Source organism: Panulirus ornatus, chromosome 3 (assembly GCF_036320965.1).
Source record: "Panulirus ornatus isolate Po-2019 chromosome 3, ASM3632096v1, whole genome shotgun sequence".
NCBI classification, from domain to species: Eukaryota; Metazoa; Arthropoda; class Malacostraca; order Decapoda; family Palinuridae; genus Panulirus; species Panulirus ornatus.
The window spans coordinates 29,010,565-29,030,573 of NC_092226.1; the positions used below are offsets into that span (position 1 = coordinate 29,010,565).

General features: G+C 40.1%; 1 protein-coding gene and 1 long non-coding RNA gene across 11 annotated transcripts in view; one reads left to right on the forward strand and one right to left on the reverse strand.

Annotated features, from left to right (window-relative positions):
* The first annotated feature begins 870 nt into the window (after positions 1 to 870).
* LOC139761791 (uncharacterized) lies at positions 871 to 11,388 on the forward strand. The gene is made up of 3 exons (XR_011715613.1): positions 871 to 3,718; positions 7,284 to 8,224; positions 11,266 to 11,388. It is a non-coding gene; the product is annotated as an uncharacterized lncRNA (long non-coding RNA).
* Position 11,389: 1 nt separating this feature from the next.
* Positions 11,390 to 20,009, reverse strand: part of LOC139761740 (uncharacterized) — a 313,003-nt gene continuing 304,383 nt past the window's right edge. For all 10 annotated transcript variants that reach the window (XM_071686163.1, XM_071686174.1, XM_071686205.1 and 7 more), the window contains 2 exons: positions 14,549 to 14,700; positions 11,390 to 14,067 (listed from right to left, as the gene is read on the reverse strand). In XM_071686163.1, coding sequence (XP_071542264.1) covers positions 13,924 to 14,067; positions 14,549 to 14,700 — 296 coding nt within the window. In that variant the 3' untranslated portion in view covers positions 11,390 to 13,923. The remainder of the gene's footprint in view (positions 14,068 to 14,548; positions 14,701 to 20,009) is intronic.

Genomic DNA, 20,009 nt, shown 5'->3' on the forward strand with positions numbered 1-20,009 from the left:
TGAAATTCCCATTTGCTCCCTTGTCTTACGCACTTTATTTACCTCCTTCCAGAACATCTTTTTATTCTCCCTAAAATTTAATGATACTCTCTCACCCCAACTCTCATTTGCCCTTTTTTTCACCTCTTGCACCTTTCTCTTGACCTCCTGTCTCTTTCTTTTATACATCTCCCACTCAATTGCATTTTTTCCCTGCAAAGGTGAGTAATGTGGCAGTTGAGGGAATAATTGGTATACATGGGGTGTTCAGTGTTGTAAATGGAAATGGTGAAGAGCTTGTAGATTTATGTGCTGAAAAAGGACTGATGATTGGGAATACCTGGTTTAAAAAGCGAGATATACATAAGTATACTTATGTAAGTAGGAGAGATGGCCAGAGAGCGTTATTGGATGACGTGTTAATTGACAGGCGCGCGAAAGAGAGACTTTTGGATGTTAATGTGCTGAGAGGTGCAACTGGAGGGATGTCTGCTCATTATCTTGTGGAGGCTAAGGTGAAGATTTGTATGGGTTTTCAGAAAAGAAGAGTGAATGTTGGGGTGAAGTGGGTGGTGAAAGTAAGTGAGCTTGGGAAGGAAACTTGTGTGAGGAAGTACCAGGAGAGACTGAGTACAGAATGGAAAAAGGTGAGAACAATGGAAGTAAGGGGAGTGGGGGAGGAATGGGATGTATTTAGGGAATCAGTGATGGATTGCGCAAAAGATGCTTGTGGCATGAGAAGAGTGGTAGGTGGGTTGATTAGAAAGGGTAGTGAGTGGTGGGATGAAGAAGTAAGAGTATTAGTGAAAGAGAAGAGAGAGGTATTTGGATATATATATATATATATATATATATATATATATATATATATATATATATATATATATTATTATTATTATTATTATTATCTTTGTCACTGTCTCCCACGTTAGCGATGTAGTGCAAGGAAACAGATGAAAGAATGGCCCAACCCACCCTCATACTCATGTATACACATTTACATGTTTCATACTTTCTTCATTTATTCATTCCCATCACCACCCCGCCACACATGAAATGACAACCCCCTCCCCCCATACTCATGCAAGGTAGCACTAGGAAAAGACAACAAAGGCCACATTCGTTCAGGCTCAGTCTCTAGCTGTCATGTATAATGCACTGAAACCACAGCTCCCTTTCCACCTCCAAGCCCCATAAAACTTTCCATCATTTACCCCAGATGCTTCACATGCCACGATTCAATCCATTGACAGCACATCGACCCTGGAGTACCACATCATTCCAATTCACTCTGTTCCTTGCACGCCTTTCACCCTCCTGCATGTTCAGGCCTCGATCGCTCAAAATGTTTTTCACTCCATCCTTCCACCTCCAATTTGGTCTCCAATTTCTCCTAGTTCTCTCCACCTCATTCTCTCCATGTGATCAAACCATTTCAATACACCCTCTTCTGCTCTCTCAACCACACTTTTTATTACTATACATCTCTCTTACCCTTTCATTACTTACTCGATCAGACCACCTCACACCACATATTGTCCTCAAACTTCTCATTTCCAACTCGATCAAACCACCTCACACCACATATTGTCCTCAAACATCTCATTTCCAACACACCCACCCTCCTCTGCACAACCCTATCTATAGCCCACACCTCGCAACCATATGACATTGTTGGAACCACTATTCCTTCGAACATAACCCATTTTTGGTTTCCAAGATAACGTTCTTGACTTCCACACATTTTTCAATGCTCCCAAAACGTTCACCCCCTCCCCCACCATGTGACTCTCTTCTGCTTCCATGGTTCCATCTGCTGCAAATCCACTCCCTGATATCTAAAACACATCACTTCCTCAAGTTTTTCTCCATTCAAATGTACCTCCCTATTGACTTGGTCTTCAACCCTACAGTACCTAATTAACTTGCTCTTATTCACATTTACTCTCTGCTTTCTTCTTTCACATGCTTTACCAAACCCAATCACCAGCTTCTGCAGTTTCTCACCTGAATCAGCCACCAGCGCTGTATCAGCAGCAAACAACAACTGACTCACTTTCCAAGCCCTCTTATCCACAATAGACTGCATACTTGCCCCTCTCACCTCCCTAACAAACTGATCCATAAACAAATTAAACAACCATGGAGACATCATGCACCCCTGCAGCAAACCGACATTCACCGGGAACCAATCACTTTCCTCTCTTCCTACTCATACACATCCCTTACATCCATGGTAAAAACATTTTACTGCTTTCAGCAACTTGCCTCCCACACCATATACTCTTATTACTTTCCACAGAGCATCTCTATCACCTCTATCATATGCGTTCTCCAGATCCATTTGTTTTTCTAAGTATTTCTCGCATATATTCTTCAAAGCAAACACCTGATCCACACATCCTCTCCCACTTCTGAAACCACAGTGCTCTTCCCCAATCTAATGTTCTGTACATAACCTCACCATCTCAATCAATACCCTCCCATATAATTTACCGGGAATACTCAACAAACTTATACCTCTGTAATTTGAACACTCACCTTTATCCCCTTTGCCTTTGTACAATGGCACTATGCATGCATTCTGCCAATCCTCAGGCACTTCACCATGAGCAATACATACATTGAATATCCTCACCAACCAGTCAACAACACAGTAACCCCCTTTTGTAATAAATTCCACTGCAATACCATCCAAACCCATCACTTTGCAGGCTTTCATCTTCTGCAAAGCTATCACTACCTCTTTGTTTACCAAATCATTCTCCCTGACCCTCTCACTTCGCACACCACTTTGACCAAAACACCCTATATCTGCCACTATATCATCTAAAACGTTGAACAAGCCTTCAAAATACTCACTCCATCTCCTTCTCACATCACTACTACTTGTTATTACCTCCCCATTAGCCCCCTTCACCGATGTTCCCATTTGTTCTCTTGTCGTACGCACTTTGTTTACCTCCTTCCAAAACATCTTTTTATTCTCCCCAAAATTTAATGATACTCTCTCTCTCCAACTCTCATTTGCCCTCTTTTTCACCTCTTGCACCTTTCTCTTGCATCTTTCTTTTACAGATCTCCGAGTCATTTGCAATTTCCCTGCAAAGATCGTCAAAATGCCTCTTTCTTCTCTTTCACTAATAATCTTACTTCTTCATCCCACCATTCACTACCCTTTCTAATCTGCCCACCTCCCATGCTTCTCATGCCACAAGCATCTTTTGCACAAGCCATCACTGCTTCCCTAAATACATCCCATTCCTCCCCCAATCCCCTTACATCCTTTGCTCTCACCTTTTTCCATTCTGCACTCCGTCTCTCCGGATACTTCCTCACACAAGTCTCCTTCCCAAGCTCACCTACTCTCACCACTCTCTTCACCCCAACATTCTCTCTTCTTTTCTGAAAACCTTTACAAATCTTCACATCGCCTCCACAAGATAATGATAAGACATCCCTCCAGTTGCACCTCTCAGCACATTAACATCCAAAAGTCTCTCTTTCATGTGCCTATCAATCAACACGTAATCCAATAACGCTCTCTGGCCATCTTACGTATACTTATGTATATCTCTCTTTTTAAACCAGGTATTCCCAGTCACCAGTCCTTTTCCAGCACACAAATCTACAAGCTGGAGGGGAGGGTTTCTAGCCCCCCGCCCCGTCCCCTATAGTCGCCTTCTACGACACGTGGGAAATGCGTGGGAAGTATTGTGATGGTGATTTGAATGCAAAGGTGAGTAATGTGGCAGTTGAGGCTATAATTGGTGTACACGGGGTGTTCAGTGTTGTAAATGGAAATGGTGAAGAGCTGTTAGATTTGTGTGCTGAAAAAGGACTGGTGATTGGGAATACCTGGTTTAAAAAGAGATATACATAAGTATAAGTATGTAAGTAGGAGAGACGGCCAGAGAGGGCTATTGGATTACGTATTAATTGATAGGTGCATCAAAGAGAGACTTTTGGATGTTAATGTGCTGAGATGGGCAACTGGAGGGATGTCTGATCATTATCTTGTGGAGGCGAAGGTGAAGATATGTAGAGATTTTCAGAAAAGAGGAGAGAATGTTGGAGTGAGGAGAGTGGCAAGAGTAAGTGAGCTTGGAAAGGAGACTTGTTTGAGGAAGTACCAGGAGAGATTGAGTGCAGAATGGAAAAAGGTGAGAGCAAAGGACGTAAGGGGAGTGTGGGAGGAATGGGGTGTATTTAGGGAAGCAGTGATGGCTTGCACAAAAGATGCCTGAGGCATGAGAAAGGTGGGAGGTGGACAGATTAGAAAGGGTAGTGAGTGGTGGGATGAAAAGTAAAATTGTTAGTGAAAGAGAAGAAAGAGGCATTTGGACAATTTTTGTGCAATGTGTTTGATGATAGAGTGGCAGATTTAGGATGTTTTGTTCGAGGTGGTGTGCAAAGTGAGAGGGTCAGGGAGAATGATTTGGTAAACAGAGAAGAGATTGTGAAAGGTTTGCAAAGAGATAGTGAAAGGTTCGTGAGGATATTCAATGTATGTATGGATCATGGTGAAGTACCTGAGGCTTGGCAGATTGCATGCACAGTGCCATTGTATAGATTACAGAGGTATAAGTTTGTTGAGTATTCCTGATTGATTCAGAGGGTCAAGGCATGTACAGAGCATCAGACTGGGGAAGAGCAGTGTGGTTTCAGAAGTGGTTGAGGATGTGTGGATCAGGAGTCTGCATTGAAGAATGTATGCGAGAAATACTTAGAAAAACAAATGGATTTGTATGTAGCAGGAGAAGGCATATGACAGAGTTGATAGAGAGGCTCTGTGGAAGGTATTGAGAATATATATGGTGTGGGAGGCAAGTTGCTAGAAGCAGTAAAAAGCTTTTATCGAGGATGTAAGGTATGTGTACGAGTAGGAAGAGAGAAAAGTGATTGGTTCTCAGTGGTTGTCGGTTTGTGGCAGGGGTGCTTGATGTCTCCATGGTTGTTTGATTTGTTTATGGATGGGGATAGTAGGGAGGTGAATTCAAGAGTTTTAGAGAGATGGGCAAGTATGCTGTCTGTTGTGGATGAGAGGGCTTGGGAAGTGAGTCAGTTGTTGTTCACTGTTGATACAGTGCTGGTGGCTGATTTGGGTGAGAAACTGCAGAAGCTGGTGACTGAGTTTGGTAAAGTGTTTGAAAGAAGAAAGCTGAGAGTAAATGTGATTAAGGGCAAGGTTATGAGGTACAGTAGGGTTGAGGGACAAGTCAGTTGGGAGGTAAGTTTGAATGGAGAAAAACTGGAGGAAGTGAAGTGTTTTAGATATCTGGGAGTGGATTTGACAGTGGATGAAACCATGGAAACAGAAGTGAGTCACAGGGTGGGGGAGGGGGCAAAAGTTCTGGAGGCATTGAAAAATGTGTGGAAGGCGAGAACATTATCTCGGAAAGCAAAAATGGGTATGTTTGAAGGAATAGTGGTTCCAACAATGTTATATGGTTGTGAGGCGTGGGCTAGGGTTGTGCGGAGGAGGGTGGATGTGTTGGAAATGAGATGTTTGAGAGCAATATGTGGTGTGAGGTGGTTTGATCGAGTAAGTAATGAAAGGGTAAGAGAGATGTGTGGTAATAAAAAGCGTGTGGTTGAGAGAGCAGAAGAGGGTGTTTTGAAATGGTTTGGTCACATGGAGAGAATGAGTGAGGAAAGATTGACAAAGAGGATTTATGTGTCAGTGGTGGAGGGAATGAGGAGAAGTGGGAGACCAAATTGGAGGTGGAAGGATGGAGTGAAAAAGATTTTGAGCGATCAAGGCCTGAACATGCAGGTGGGTGAAAGGCTTGGAAGGAATAGAGTGAATTGGAACGATGTGGTATACCGGGGTCGACGTGCTGTCAGTGGATTGAACCAGGGCATGTGAAGCTTCTGGGGTAAACCATGGAAGGTTTTGTGGGGCTTGGATGTGGAAAGGGAGCTGTGGTTTCAGTGCATTACGTGAAAGCTAGAGAATGAGTGTGAACGAATGTGGCCTTTGTTGTCTTTCCTAGCACTACCTCGTGCGCATGTGGGGAGAGGGGGTTGTCATTTCATGTGTGGCAATTTAGTGACGAGAATGAATAAAGGCAGCAAGTATGAATTATGTACACATGTATATATGTATATGTCTGTGTATGTATATATATGTATATGTTGAAATGTATAGGTATTGTATATGTGCTTGTGTGGACATGTATGTGTATAGGTATGTATATATGTGTGTGGGCATTTATGTATATACATGTTTATGTGGGTGGGTTGGGCCACTGTTTCCTTGCACCACCTCACTAATGCGGGAGACAGTGACAAAGTATAACAAAATAGATGAATATATATATTTGTGAAAAAATAGTATTTGTAATAGATGAATGTACAAGAAGTTATAGAAAAATGAAAATATTGATTTCTGCTAGACAAAGCTAGGTACTTTGGCTTATAGAAATTATACGAAAATGTGAGTATACAAGGTGTTTCTAAGAATTACTTGTACTGGGTATGGAGAATTATTTGAAGACTGAATACAGAAATAATGAAAGATGAGAAAGATAAGGTGCGCAGCACAGTAATAACAGACACGCATGATAGATATATGAAGTAATATATGGAGTATTGAAAAGATATGGATATGTAAATAACATCATCTAAGAATCAGTTTAAATAAGATGATTTTTTAATTGATTTTGTGAGCTTGACAATTTGAGCTCTCTAATGTGTGCAGAGCAAGTGTAACAATGCAGTATACTAATATTGAGAAGACAATAAAGCAATTCTTATTCCTTAAAGAGTCAAGCTTTTTATGTTTATGTATCATGTTAACTTACTCCCAGTTCCATGAGATAGATCAAGCACATATAGTCGTTTGGATCATTCATGCACATCCTCAGCTCGTGCTAAGTGTGTTAAAGTGAAACATGAACTTCAGCACTCGGGTAAGTGCTTCTTACTTTTTCACTTTGAATACCAAGTTGATTTATTGAGATCAACTTGTAAGTTTAAACCAGCTCTACACACAAAATACTCTCACAGAATTCATTTCTAAATTATTCTTACTTCCTCGTCAGAAATATTCCCAACAAAATAATTACAGCATCTATACAACACTCCCAGCTTATGGGAAGCAGGTTTGTGATCTTGAGAAGATGGGGTTACCATGAAAGAGTGAAGGATATGATAATACCCAGCATGATTATTTTATTATAGGGTTGAACTGTGGGGTTTGTTCTAATTGAACACACAGAAATTTATGACTGATTGAGATATAGGGAGACATTGCAATTTAGCACTAAAAGTTGACAAAGCCACTGCTTCCCCACTTTCAGATCCTGAATAAGTCTGAGCTGAGGGAGGTACTACAATCAATACAAGAAAGAGAACGAGTACCGGAGGAGGGGAGGGAAATTAAGTTGAAGTATGTACAGTGGAATTTTATTGTCTCCATAAAAGTAAAAGGGTTTAAAAGTAGGAGGGCAGACCATTCGTTTAGAAAAGAAATAAAGTAGGCAATATGACAATCTTGAGGAACACTGCTGATAACTTCTACATTGGGATGGCCAGAATGGATGCTATGCATTAGAAGACAGAGAGAAGCCAAAGGAAGGGAGTTTGGAAAGAGCAGGTTTACACCACAACCTGTGGTGATTCACTGCAGTACCGCCACTATCCCTCCCAAAACCTAGCAGGAATACCTCCCTATTCTGTGGTGGTTTCCTGCCAGCCACTGCCATTGCTACAAAATAGCAGTAATAGGTGCCACCTAAAACACATGCCTATCCTCTTTGTACCATCATATTACTATATATCTTCTTGACCATCCCATCATCTGCTATACATTCTACTTTACCAAACCATCCTAGTCAGCCTTTCTTTTGAGTTTTTTCATTACACATATCCTTACATCCTTCTTTACTCTTTCACCTCTCCTGATTCCATCTCTTCTCCGTAAGTTATCCATTTCTACAGATTTTATTTTTTTCCCATTTCGTGATATACCTAGGTTTCAAATCCATATGGTGAGTTCAAGTTTGAGCCCTCAGAATACTCATAAGTATATAGCTGTTCCTGATTTTAAAAGAACTAATGATAGAGTGGATAGAAAGTTTTAGAAAGCGTAATGTATGAATATATTTTAGTGTATGTTTCAAAATTAGCAGACATGTGACAGTCCAATGCTTTCAGAAATACACCAGGAGTTCAATGTGACTCTTTCATGTGGTTATAACAAGAAGTGTGAGGAGATGAGTTAGACTCTAGAAGGCTGAAGGTGAGTGAAAGCTGACCTTTTTTTCTGTTGGCATTTACAAGAAACAAGGAATCACCAAAGTAAATGTTACATATGATGAAGAATGTTGAGTTATATATACATGATTCAGGGTGGTAGCACTTAAGAGTGCAAGTTTGATTGTTAAATCTGGTTGAATGGAGGGTTTATTTTTTAGATTTTGTGAGTTTATTGAAAAGGGAATGGGACACATAATGTTAAAACAAAATGTAATTAAGAAGCTTCCAGGTGTTAAAAATCACACTGGTAGTTGCAGTATTATCAGTTGAGATGTAAGGTCCATGTTCCATGAGTATATTTAGTAGTGAAATGCAGATATTTACAGCATGGCTTTAGTGTGTGGTTCATATGGGACAAAGCTAAGTTTGTAATGGGGTAAGATCAAGTTTGCTGGATGTTACTCATAGAGAGTAATTTTGTTTTTATTTCTTTATACTTAATCTCTGTCTCCCGTGTTAGTGAAGTGGCGCAAGGAAACAGACAAGGAATGGCCCAACCCACCCACATACACATGTATATACATAAATGCCCACACACGCACATATACATACATAGACTCATAAATAATATTATATTTATTTATTTATTTTGCTTTGTCACTGCCTCCCGCGTTAGTGAGGTAGCGCAAGGAAACAGACGAAAGAATGGCCCAACCCACCCATATACACATGTATATACATACACGTCCACACACGCAAATATACATACCTATACATCTCAATATATACATATATATACACACACAGACATACATATATACACATTTACATAATTCATACTGTCTGCCTTCATTTATTCCCATCGCCACCTCGCCACACATGTAATAACAACCCCCTCCTCCCTCATGTGTGCGAGGTAGTGCTAGGAAAAGACAACAAAGGCCCCATTCGTTCACACTCAGTCTCTAGCTGTCATGTAATAATGCACCGAAACCACAGCTCCCTTTCCACATCCAGGCCCCACAGAACTTTCCATGGTTTACCCCAGACGCTTCACATGCCCTGGTTCAATCCATTGACAGCACGTCGACCCTGGTATACCACATCATTCCAATTCACTCTATTCCTTGCACGCCTTTCACCCTCTGCATGTTCAGGCCCCGATCACTCAAAATCTTTTTCACTCCATCTTTCCATCTCCAATTTGGTCTCCCACTTCTCCTCGTTCCCTCTACCTCTGACACATATATCCTCTTGGTCAATCTTTCCTCACTCATTCTCTCCATGTGACCAAACTATTTCAAAACACCCTCTTCTGCTCTCTCAACCACACTCTTTTTATTTCCACACATCTCTCTTACCCTTACATTACTTACTCGATCAAACCACCTCACACCACATATTGTCCTCAAACATCTCATTTCCAGCACATCCACCCTCCTGCGCACAACTCTATCCATAGCCCACGCCTCGCAACCATACAACATTGTTGGAACCACTATTCCTTCAAACACCCATTTTTGCTTTCCGAGATAATGTTCTCGACTTCCAAACATTCTTCAAGTCTCCCAGGACTTTCGCCCCCTCCTCCACCCTATGATTCACTTCTGCTTCCATGGTTCCATCCACTGCCAGATCCACTCCCAGATATCTAAAACACTTTACTTCCTCCAGTTTTTCTCCATTCAAACTTACCTCCCAATTGACTTGACCCTCAACCCTACTGTACCTCCAGCTTCTGCAGTTTCTCACATGAATCAGCCACCAGCGCTGTATCATCAGCGAACAACAACTGACTCACTTCCCAAGCTCTCTCATCCCCAACAGACTGCATACTTGCCCCTCTTTCCAAAACACTTGCATTCACCTCCCTAACAACCCCATCCATAAACAAATTAAACAACCATGGAGACATCACACACCCCTGCCGCAAACCTACATTCACTGAGAACCAATCACTTTCCTCTCTTCCTACACGTACACATGCCTTACATCCTCAATAAAAACTTTTCACTGCTTCTAACAACTTGCCTCCCACACCATATACTCTTAGTACCTTCCACAGAGCATCTCTATCATATGCCTTCCCCAATCTGATGCTCTGTACATGCCTTCACCCTCTCAATCAATACCCTCCCATATAATTTACCAGGAATACTCAACAAACTTATAACTCTGTAATTTGAGCACTCATTCTTATCCCCTTTGCCTTTGTACAATGGCACTATGCAAGCATTCCGCAAATCCTCAGGCACCTCACCATGAATCATACATACATTAAATAACCTTACCAACCAGTCAACAATACAGTCACCCCCTTTTTTAATAAATTCCACTGCAATACCATCCAAACCTGCTGCCTTGCCGGCTTTCATCTTCCGCAAAGCTTTTACTACCTCTTCTCTGTTTACCAAATCATTTTCCCTAACCCTCTCACTTTGCACACCACCCCATCGCTGAAGTTCCCATTTGCTCCCTTGTCTTACGCACATTATTTACCTCCTTCCAGAACATCTTTTTATTCTCCCTAAAATTTAATGATACTCTCTCACCCCAACTCTCATTTGCCCTCTTTTAAGTTCTGGGGTAAACCATGGGAAGGGCTGTGAGGCATGGGTGTAGATAGGGAGCTCTGATTTTGGTGCATTACACAAGTCAGCTACAGAATGGATACGAGATAATGCAGTCTTCCTTCATCTGTTCCTGGCGCTTCCTTGCAACATAGGAAATGGCAGTTAAGTATAAAAATACTATATATACACCTCTTTGGTATAAGCAGCTGAACTAGTCTTGAAAGGCAGAGAGTAGGCCTGAAAATGAGTAGGCTGCCACAACTGTGGTTAAGCAAGGGGTGTCATATGATAAGAGCACAGAGGATAAAAATTCAGTGTTCTTTCAAAAGATTATATAATTTTTTCCACTTTTCTCTGGTTTAAAGTGTCTTGTTTTGGTCCACATTTTTATTCTTGTGCCTTTATCATCATCATTTCTAATCTTTCAAGATACATAGTGCTTTCTTTTCCATTGATTTTGTTTATTTTACAATTTCTCTCTAACTTCCTTTTATTTATAACTTTATTTCAGGCTTAAGAAGCTCAATATCAAAACAACAATACTGCAGCTTTAAACATGACACTATAATAGAGGACAAGAAATTATACATTAGAATGTAAAGTAATGCAAGTCTGGAAAAGCATATAAAAAGTGATTTTTTTTTTTTTTTATTTTTATTTTCAACCATCATTGATTGTGATCACGTGTATTGCAGACTAGCTTATTTAATCAAAATTTATGTGTAACTCATATTCATTTCACAGTGGGAAATGTTAAAATAACCCTTTAAAGTCTGTATAAAATAGACTCTGCAGTAATCATCATCATCCTTCAAAAACGTCTGCATCATCATGACACCTAAAAATACATAATACGATATATTTTATGAACTGTAAAAGCAAAAATATAATGCCCAAATTCATGGTATTATCAAAATTTCAACCAACAGAAAACATGAGGTCTGCAGGATTACATACATTCTTACTGCTAGCAAATATGTAAATGCAAGTACACCTGTATCCCTTTCTTATGCAAACCTTCATAAAATGAGAAATCCTTGCCTAATATTTCTCTTGGGAAAATTACACATTCCTAACCCTAAATTATTGATGTACCAGAAAAGGGGTATGCCTGGTATAACTAAGAATTTGGATACAAGGGATAAATGCCAGACATGAAAATATATTACATAAAATGATTGTATAATACACCAATGTACATCATTATATATCTAGTAACAATGAAAAAGTAACAGGTGTAATCAACAGGCAAGGCAGAGATGTAATAAAGCACCAAAACCACATCTCCCTTTCCACATCCAGGCCCCACAGAACTTTCCATGGTTTACCCTAGACGCTTCACATGCCCTGGTTCAATCCATTGACAGCACGTCGACACCGGTATTCCACATCGTTCCAATTCACTCTATTCCTTGCACGCCTTTCACCCTACTGCATGTTCAGGCCCCAATCACTCAAAATCTTTTTCATTCCATCTTTCCACCTCCAATTTGGTCTCCCACTTCTCCTCGGTCCCTCCCCCTCTGACACATGTATCCTCTTGGTCAATCTTTTCTCACTCATTCTCTCCATGTGACCAAACCATTTCAAAACACCCTCTTCTGCTCTCTCAACCACACTCTTTTTATTACCACACATCTCTCTTACCCTATTATTACTTACTCAATCAAACCACCTCACACCACATACTGTCCTCAAACATCTCATTTCCAGGATATCCACCCTCCTGCGCACATCTCTATCCATAGCCCACGCCTCGCAACCATACAACATTGTTGGAACCACTATTCCTTCAAACATAACCATTTTTGCTTTCTGAGATAATGTTCTCAACTTCCACACATTCTTCAAGGCTCCCAGAATTTTCGCCCCCTCCCCCACCTTGATTCACTTCCGCTTCCATGGTTCCATCCGCTGCCAAATCCACTCCCCGATATCTAAAACACTTCACTTCCTCCAGTTTTTCTCCATTCAAACTTATCTCCCAACTGACTTGACCCTCAACCCTACTGTACCTAATAACCTTGCTCTTATTCACATTTACTCAACTTTCTTCTTTCACACACTTTACCAAACTCAGTCACCAGCTTCTGCAGTTTCTCACATGAATCAGCCACCAGCGCTGTATCATCAGCGAACAACAACCAACTCACTTCCCAAACTCTCTCATCCACAACAGACTGCATACTTGCCCCTCTTTCCAAAACTCTTGCATTCACCTCCCTAACAACCCCATCCATAAACAAATTAAACAACCATGGAGACATCACACACCCCTGCCGCAAACCTACATTCACTGAGAACCAATCACTTTCCTTTCTTCCTACACGTACACATGCCTTACATCCTCGATAAAAACTTTTCACTGCTTCTAACTTGCCTCCCACACCGTATATTCTTAATACCTTCCACAGAGCATCTCTATCAACTCTATCATATGCCTTCTCCAGCCAGATCCATAAATGCTACATACAAATCCATTTGCTTTTCTAAGTATTTCTCACATACATTCTTCAAAGCAAACACCTGATCCACACATCCTCTACCACTTCTAACACCACACTGCTCTTCCTCAATCTGATGCTTTGTACAAGCCTTCACCCTCTCAATCAATACCCTCCCATATAATTTCCCAGGAATACTCAACAAACTTATACCTCTGTAATTTGAGCACTCACTCATATATATATATATATATATATATGTATATATATATCCATCCACCTGCTCCCTATATATATATATATATATATTCTCTGTTCCTTCTTTTGGAAAATATGATGGTTGTAAAACAATAAAAGCAAAATGGTAAGCATTCCATGAAATACATAAGGCAAACAATAAATAGTAACATAAGTCCAGAAGCGACAACTCATCTGTGGACTCTACATGGCTAAATTTTATTTTATAACATTCATTATTCATTTTGTAAGGATGAGAATGCTTTGGTGCAACTTGAATTAAAAGGGGGTGTCAGATATTAATTGGAAGAAAACTCTGTTGAGAGGTCAAAGTGTTAAACACTTCTCACAATTCATATTTGCTTGAGAAGTCTTCCCAAGGGTAACACAAATGCACTTCTGATGCTCACAAGAAAATCAAATTTTCCATAATTTACTTTTGGTCTTCCTCATTTCTAAATAAACAGAGTAAACATTATCTGAACAATCTAATTTCTTGATACATTAAGTATTTCAACATAGTCATGACCAAACTTTGGAGGTGACTCAGTCAGCATTGCACGTTTTCCATTTTGTAACCTGATGGGTTCACGTCTATGGAGGGCAATCATTTCCTCTACTGAAGAGAAGATCTGTAAAGTTAAAATGTAAATATAAGCATTTTGATTTAAAGTCATGAAAGTTATTATCTGTATATCACCTTAACTTTAACACTGATATAGTCACTTTTTACTTCTCAATTTTCACACTGTTTGTTTGTTAAACAAGCCTTTCTTGACCTCTAATTATCTTGAGCCAGTATCAATGAACCTCTTACTATCATCTTCACCTTATAAAATTTATATGGGATTATCTTTGAGGATAGGTTTTTCAAGTGGAAGTGCTGGGATACTGAGCACAAATCTTTGTTTCAGAGTGGTGATGAGTGCTTCTTGTTGCTAGATTACTGTAGATGCTTTGTTTTGTGTGGTTTGCCATCATGCTTTTGAAGCATGGATGACCAAGTAGGAGATATGTAGAGTATTCTGAGGCATTTCTTTTTTTTTTTTTTCCAATTTGAGGTTAAAATAGAAAATAAGATAATGTAAAAATGGATAAAAAGTTTCAACAAACCATTTCATTAGACTTCTCTGAGCCTAAAGCAAATAGTCCATCACGACGATGCCTAATATTGATATTGTAGGTTCGGCCTCCATGCCTTAGGCATAGAGTGAGTGGGTCGTTGGAACGAGTTGATGGGCGAATTAAAAACATGCCATCCATAGCTGCAAAAGGTCGTTTGACATTTTGGGTTAATACTGTACATAACTTTTGTAAATCAGTTCTCCTAAATCCTTTACACTAACTATAAGTGTACCTTCACAGCAAGCAAAGACAAAGAATTATAAAAAGAAAGAATTATAAAAATTTCTCAAATTGAATAGTAGTGCCAAAACAAGTCTTTGGTCAACTTACTATCAATGAATGTAAAGCTCTCGTTTAGGAGAGATACAACTACAAGAAATCTGGGGTAGCTATAATAACAAAGGTCAGAACCTCAAATAAGTAGCATCATATGTTTATGTTAAAATGAATGAATTTATGGATAATTAATAACAATTATCAATAAAACTTAATCACTAAGTTTCTGATCCTGATATATGCCACAGTGCTCTGTGGGTGCCTCATCAGTAGCATGAATGTAACTTATTCTTGCCTAAACTTGTAGTTATAAGTAAAAGCTATCTATCTTGGCCTTCTTTAAGCTGACAAGCTTACTTCTGAAAACATTTTATATCTAAAAATAAGCTGTGATGAGGCTTGTCAAATGCCCTGTAATCAAATATCAGACCATGTGGTTTGGCAAAGATCAGAAATACCTTGGGCAGAACACTATATGGGTTAGTGCTTTGTGTGACAATATTCTAAGGATTTATGCTTGTTATATTACATTGTCTTCTGATGTTTAAATGGCATGTTTTTAGTGCTGTAATTCATACTACATACATGAGATGGATATAAATCAAATGAAGCCTTGCATAACTTTAACAATATACAGCACTACAGGCACAGTATACCTTTGCCTTGATTTTTATCAAAATCTTTTGTAAATGTCATGAAATACTGAGTACACATTATTTTCAAGCATTTCTCCTCTTTACAACAAAAATGCAATAAACATATGCGTATTGCACATTTAAAAGAATATCGAAAGATGTGTTTTCTTAATATGATAAGCATAACATAATGAACCATAATATATCTTATCAAGGAAGAGCGCTCATTCATGTAGGTTATTTGCAATATGATGGTACAGAAGTCCCTTGCTAAACATTGGAGCTATGTTCCTGGAAGACGCTGTGGTTGGCAAGGCACAGGGCCAATGGGAAATTAGCAGTTCAGGAAGTGACTTTTTTTTTAAGTTTGTGGCTCCAGTCATGGACAAAAGTCTACATCAAGGCTGAGCCTCTCAACTGAAATATAGAGGAGATTATGAGAGGGAAAAAGAGGCCCAGGGATAGTATTAACAAATTTTGGAGAAAGTGAAAAAACCAGTCTTTTAGAATTTGCTAGGTCATGTCATAGAAGGTAGACAGTTCTAAAGCTTTGAGGTGTAAGGAAAGAAACAGTTATCAAAATGATCCACCCCTGAGGTGCCAACGGCCACACAGTAATAATGTGACGCAGCATCTTACTGACTATTGCGTGGTCTAGTTTGTGTGGTGGCACACAAGTAGCCAGCCCCCAGGAGCAAAAACCAAAGTAATACTTACAGAGGAAGAAAAGTGAATCAGCATTGTGGCACAGGGCAAGAGGGTCAAATCTGGAAGTCAGCCTAGGAGAGTTTATGTCAGACTGCTTTCAACTCAACCTTGTCAAGTAAGGATGCAGAGCTAGAACCATCCCAGATGTGAGAGCAGTACTCCATAAAAGGATGAATCAATAATTTGCATAAACAGAACAACTGTTCTGATGAAAAGAAATTTCAACATCTAAACAGGACTCCCAGCTTCTTAGAAGCAGACATAGCTATTGCTGTAATGTGGGGTTTCCAAGAAAGGGTGGATGTTACAGTAATACAAAGTATGTCCACTACAGTAATACTAAGTCTGTTCACCGAGTCAAGAAGTGGAATTATAGAACTGTCAAAGAAGAGACAAGAATTGCTAGGAGTTTTTAATAAAGAGATGGGCAGAAACTTGGTCTTGTAGGCATTAAACTTAACTAAATTTTGTCTGACCCACTGAGACATCCTGTCCAAGCCTGAAATTTTTGAGAAAGCTGCATTAAGACACAGATAAGAGTGAGAGAAGGAGGAGGAGGAGAACTGAAGTATGTGGATGAATGCACTGTATAGTCATCAGCATAGGAGTGCATTGGATTATTTGTGAAAGAGAGGAAATCACTGATAAAAAGCGGGAAAAAGTGTTGGGAGTGGACAGACCCTTAAGGGACACTGCTGTTGATGAAGAAAGAGGGGAGGAGGTTGATCTATCAACAGCCAAAGATAGATCAGTCGCAAAGAAAGCTAGATGAGAAGGAGCAAAGAGACGAAGGGAAGCCAAAAGAGGGGAGCTCAGAGGAAACCCCAATATCACAATGTCAAAGCTTTGGATATGTCATGGGCAAGCACACAAGACCCCCCCAAAATCCTTCAGGGCTGATGAGAAGACATTAGCAAGGTAGGAAAGTATATTACCAGCAGTTCTTGCCTTAAGGAAGCCACACTAGTGATCAGAGAAAAGACCGAGATTCATGTGTCTAAGGATATGGGAGCTGAGGAGAAATTCAAAGACTTTGGAAATGGTTGATGTCAAAAGTATAATACAATAGTTAGAGGGGTAGAACAGTCACCCTTCTCAAGGATGGGTTGTACCAATGCATGCTTCCAGGAAGAAGGGAAAGTTTTGGTTTTTAAATGGAAAAGTGAAGGAAAGGTAGAGTGACAGAAGTTGTTCACAGATGTCCTCAGCTAAAGACCAGAAAGACCTATCAAGTGGATGATGAGGAAAAGTTATTATACTTCCTTTGAATGGCAATGATAAAATCTGAATGGGAGTCAGAGGTAGGAGAGTTTTTCCAAGCCCAACATACCTGATCCCTTGGCTGAATGGCCTAAGAACAGGAACAGATGAACCATGGATTTGGTAGGGATAGAGGCATCCCCACATAAGAGACAGAAATTTACCCAAGTGTCAGAAAAGAATTCATCTAAGTTATTCCAGTCAACTTTCTTGAGGTGTCAGTATTTAAGCTTAGAAGGGGCTTAAATACTGTTAAATGCTGTTAAAATAGATACATTTATGAGAATGTGATCAATTAATCAATCAGGGGGGTGATTTTTTGCATTTACAGCAGGATGAACAAGAGATGGAAAACAGATCCAGAGATAATTTACTCTCATCAAAGAGAATGGAGAATATAAGGGCTGAAATCCCTCCATCATCCTTATAGGAGGAATTCAACCATTCCCTATGGCGACTGTTCAAATCTTCAAAGTAAAGTATCTTGATTTGTGGGTGAGAGGATGCCACAGTCTCATGGCTGGAGTTTGGACACTCAAAGAAAGATTTAAGATTGGTAGAATCAAGAAAGCAATAAACAAAACAGAGGAAAAGTAAGGTAGTTAGGAGACAGACATTGAGCCACATAACATCAAAGTTTGGGGACTCAAAGTCCTTGAGGCATGTAACAGTGTGCTCATGCTGGAATAGGCACAAACACCACCTTTGAACTAGATTCATGAGTGGAGATTACAGTTTGATAGGGAAAATGGACTAGTGAGAACATCTTAGACAACTGTGTCTCAGAGTGAAGTAAGATATTAGTAGAGGTACTAAACAGATGGTGTTCAACAGAGGAGAGGTTGCTAAAGACACCACTAATGTTGGTATAGTGAAAAGAAAAAGGGGAAGGTCGTGGGAGGGGCTAGAACTACTACTGTCTGAGTCCCTCTCACTTGCAGCAGATTTAGGTGGAAACCCGGAGATTCTTAGCACCCCACGATGCCGGGGACTAGGGGCCATGGATTTGCTGAACTCTATGATGATTATTTGAGTAGACACGACATGGCAAGAATATTTATGTGAAGAAAATAAACGAGGTTTGAGGTGGAGTATGGTGCTTGTAAGGAAAAAATGGCAGGGAAAAAAAGGGATGGAATATTCTTTGTTAGCCGGGGCACTGGGAGGGGCCAATACACAACTGCCTGAGCCCTCCCTCTCGCTGGTAACAAATTCACGCATGGAAGTGTAATCAGAGGAATATACATTAAATTTGCAGGGGTCATGGAAGGGCCATTATTCAACTATCTGAACCCTCCCTCTTCCTGGTGGCAGAGTCACACATGCAAATGATGATGGTGATAGTGATAATGCTCTCTCTCTCTCTCTCTCTCTCTCTCTCTCTCTCTCTCTCTCTCTCTCTCTCTCTCTCTCTATATATATATATATATATATATATATATATATATATATATATATCATACAAACCTCCAACAGCCAGGATTGAACCCGGGAACTCTGTGAAACAGGCGGGAGCACTACCACTAGGCTATGATTGCCCAAATAGAGAAATGACTATTTGAATACTATGTACTCGAATACCCTTCATCTCACATTGGTGAGCAACAGGGTTCTACACACGTCATTTCCATTCAGGCTCACACAGCCAGAAGATAGCATTTTACCAAACCTAACAGTACAATGCGGAGGTATATGAATACGAACAAAGTGCATATGAACACATCTTCATACAACATACAAACCTTAAACAGCCAGGATCAGACAAGGGATCCCTGTGCAACAGCTTAGTGGTAACGCTCCCACCTGTTGCACAGGAGTCCCGGGTTCGATCCTGGCTGTTGGAGGTTTGTATGTCCTATGAAGGTACGTGTTCATATGCATTTTATTCGTATATATAAATATGTATGTACATTGGAAAGCATCACAATTTTGCGTGTGATCAAGATATTCTTATGAGTCTACTTTATTCGTATATATATTTTATTATTATTATTTTGCTTTGTCGCTGTCTCCCGTGTTAGCGAGGTAGCGCAAGGAAACAGACGAAAGAATGGCCAAACCCACCCGCATATACATACACGTTCACACACGCAAATATACATACCTATAAATTTCAATGTACACATATATATACACACACAGACATATACATATATACACATGTACATAATTCATACTGTCTGCCTTTATTTATTCCCATCGCCACCTCGCCACACATGGAATAACAACCCCCTCCCCCCCATGTGTATGAGGTAGTGCTAGGAAAAGACAACAAAGGCCCCATTCGTTCACACTCAGTCTCTAGCTGTCATGTAATAATGCACCGAAACCACAGCTCCCTTTCCATATCCAGGCCCCACAGAACTTTCCATGGTTTACCCCAGATGCTTCACATGCCCTGGTTAAAAATCCATTGACAGCACGTCGACCCCGGTAAACCAAATCGTTCCAATTCACTCTATTCCCTGCACGCCTTTCACCCTCCTGCATGTTCAGGCCCCAATCACTCAAAATCTTTTTCACTCCATCTTTCCACCTCCAATTTGGTCTCCCACTTCTCCTCGTTCCCT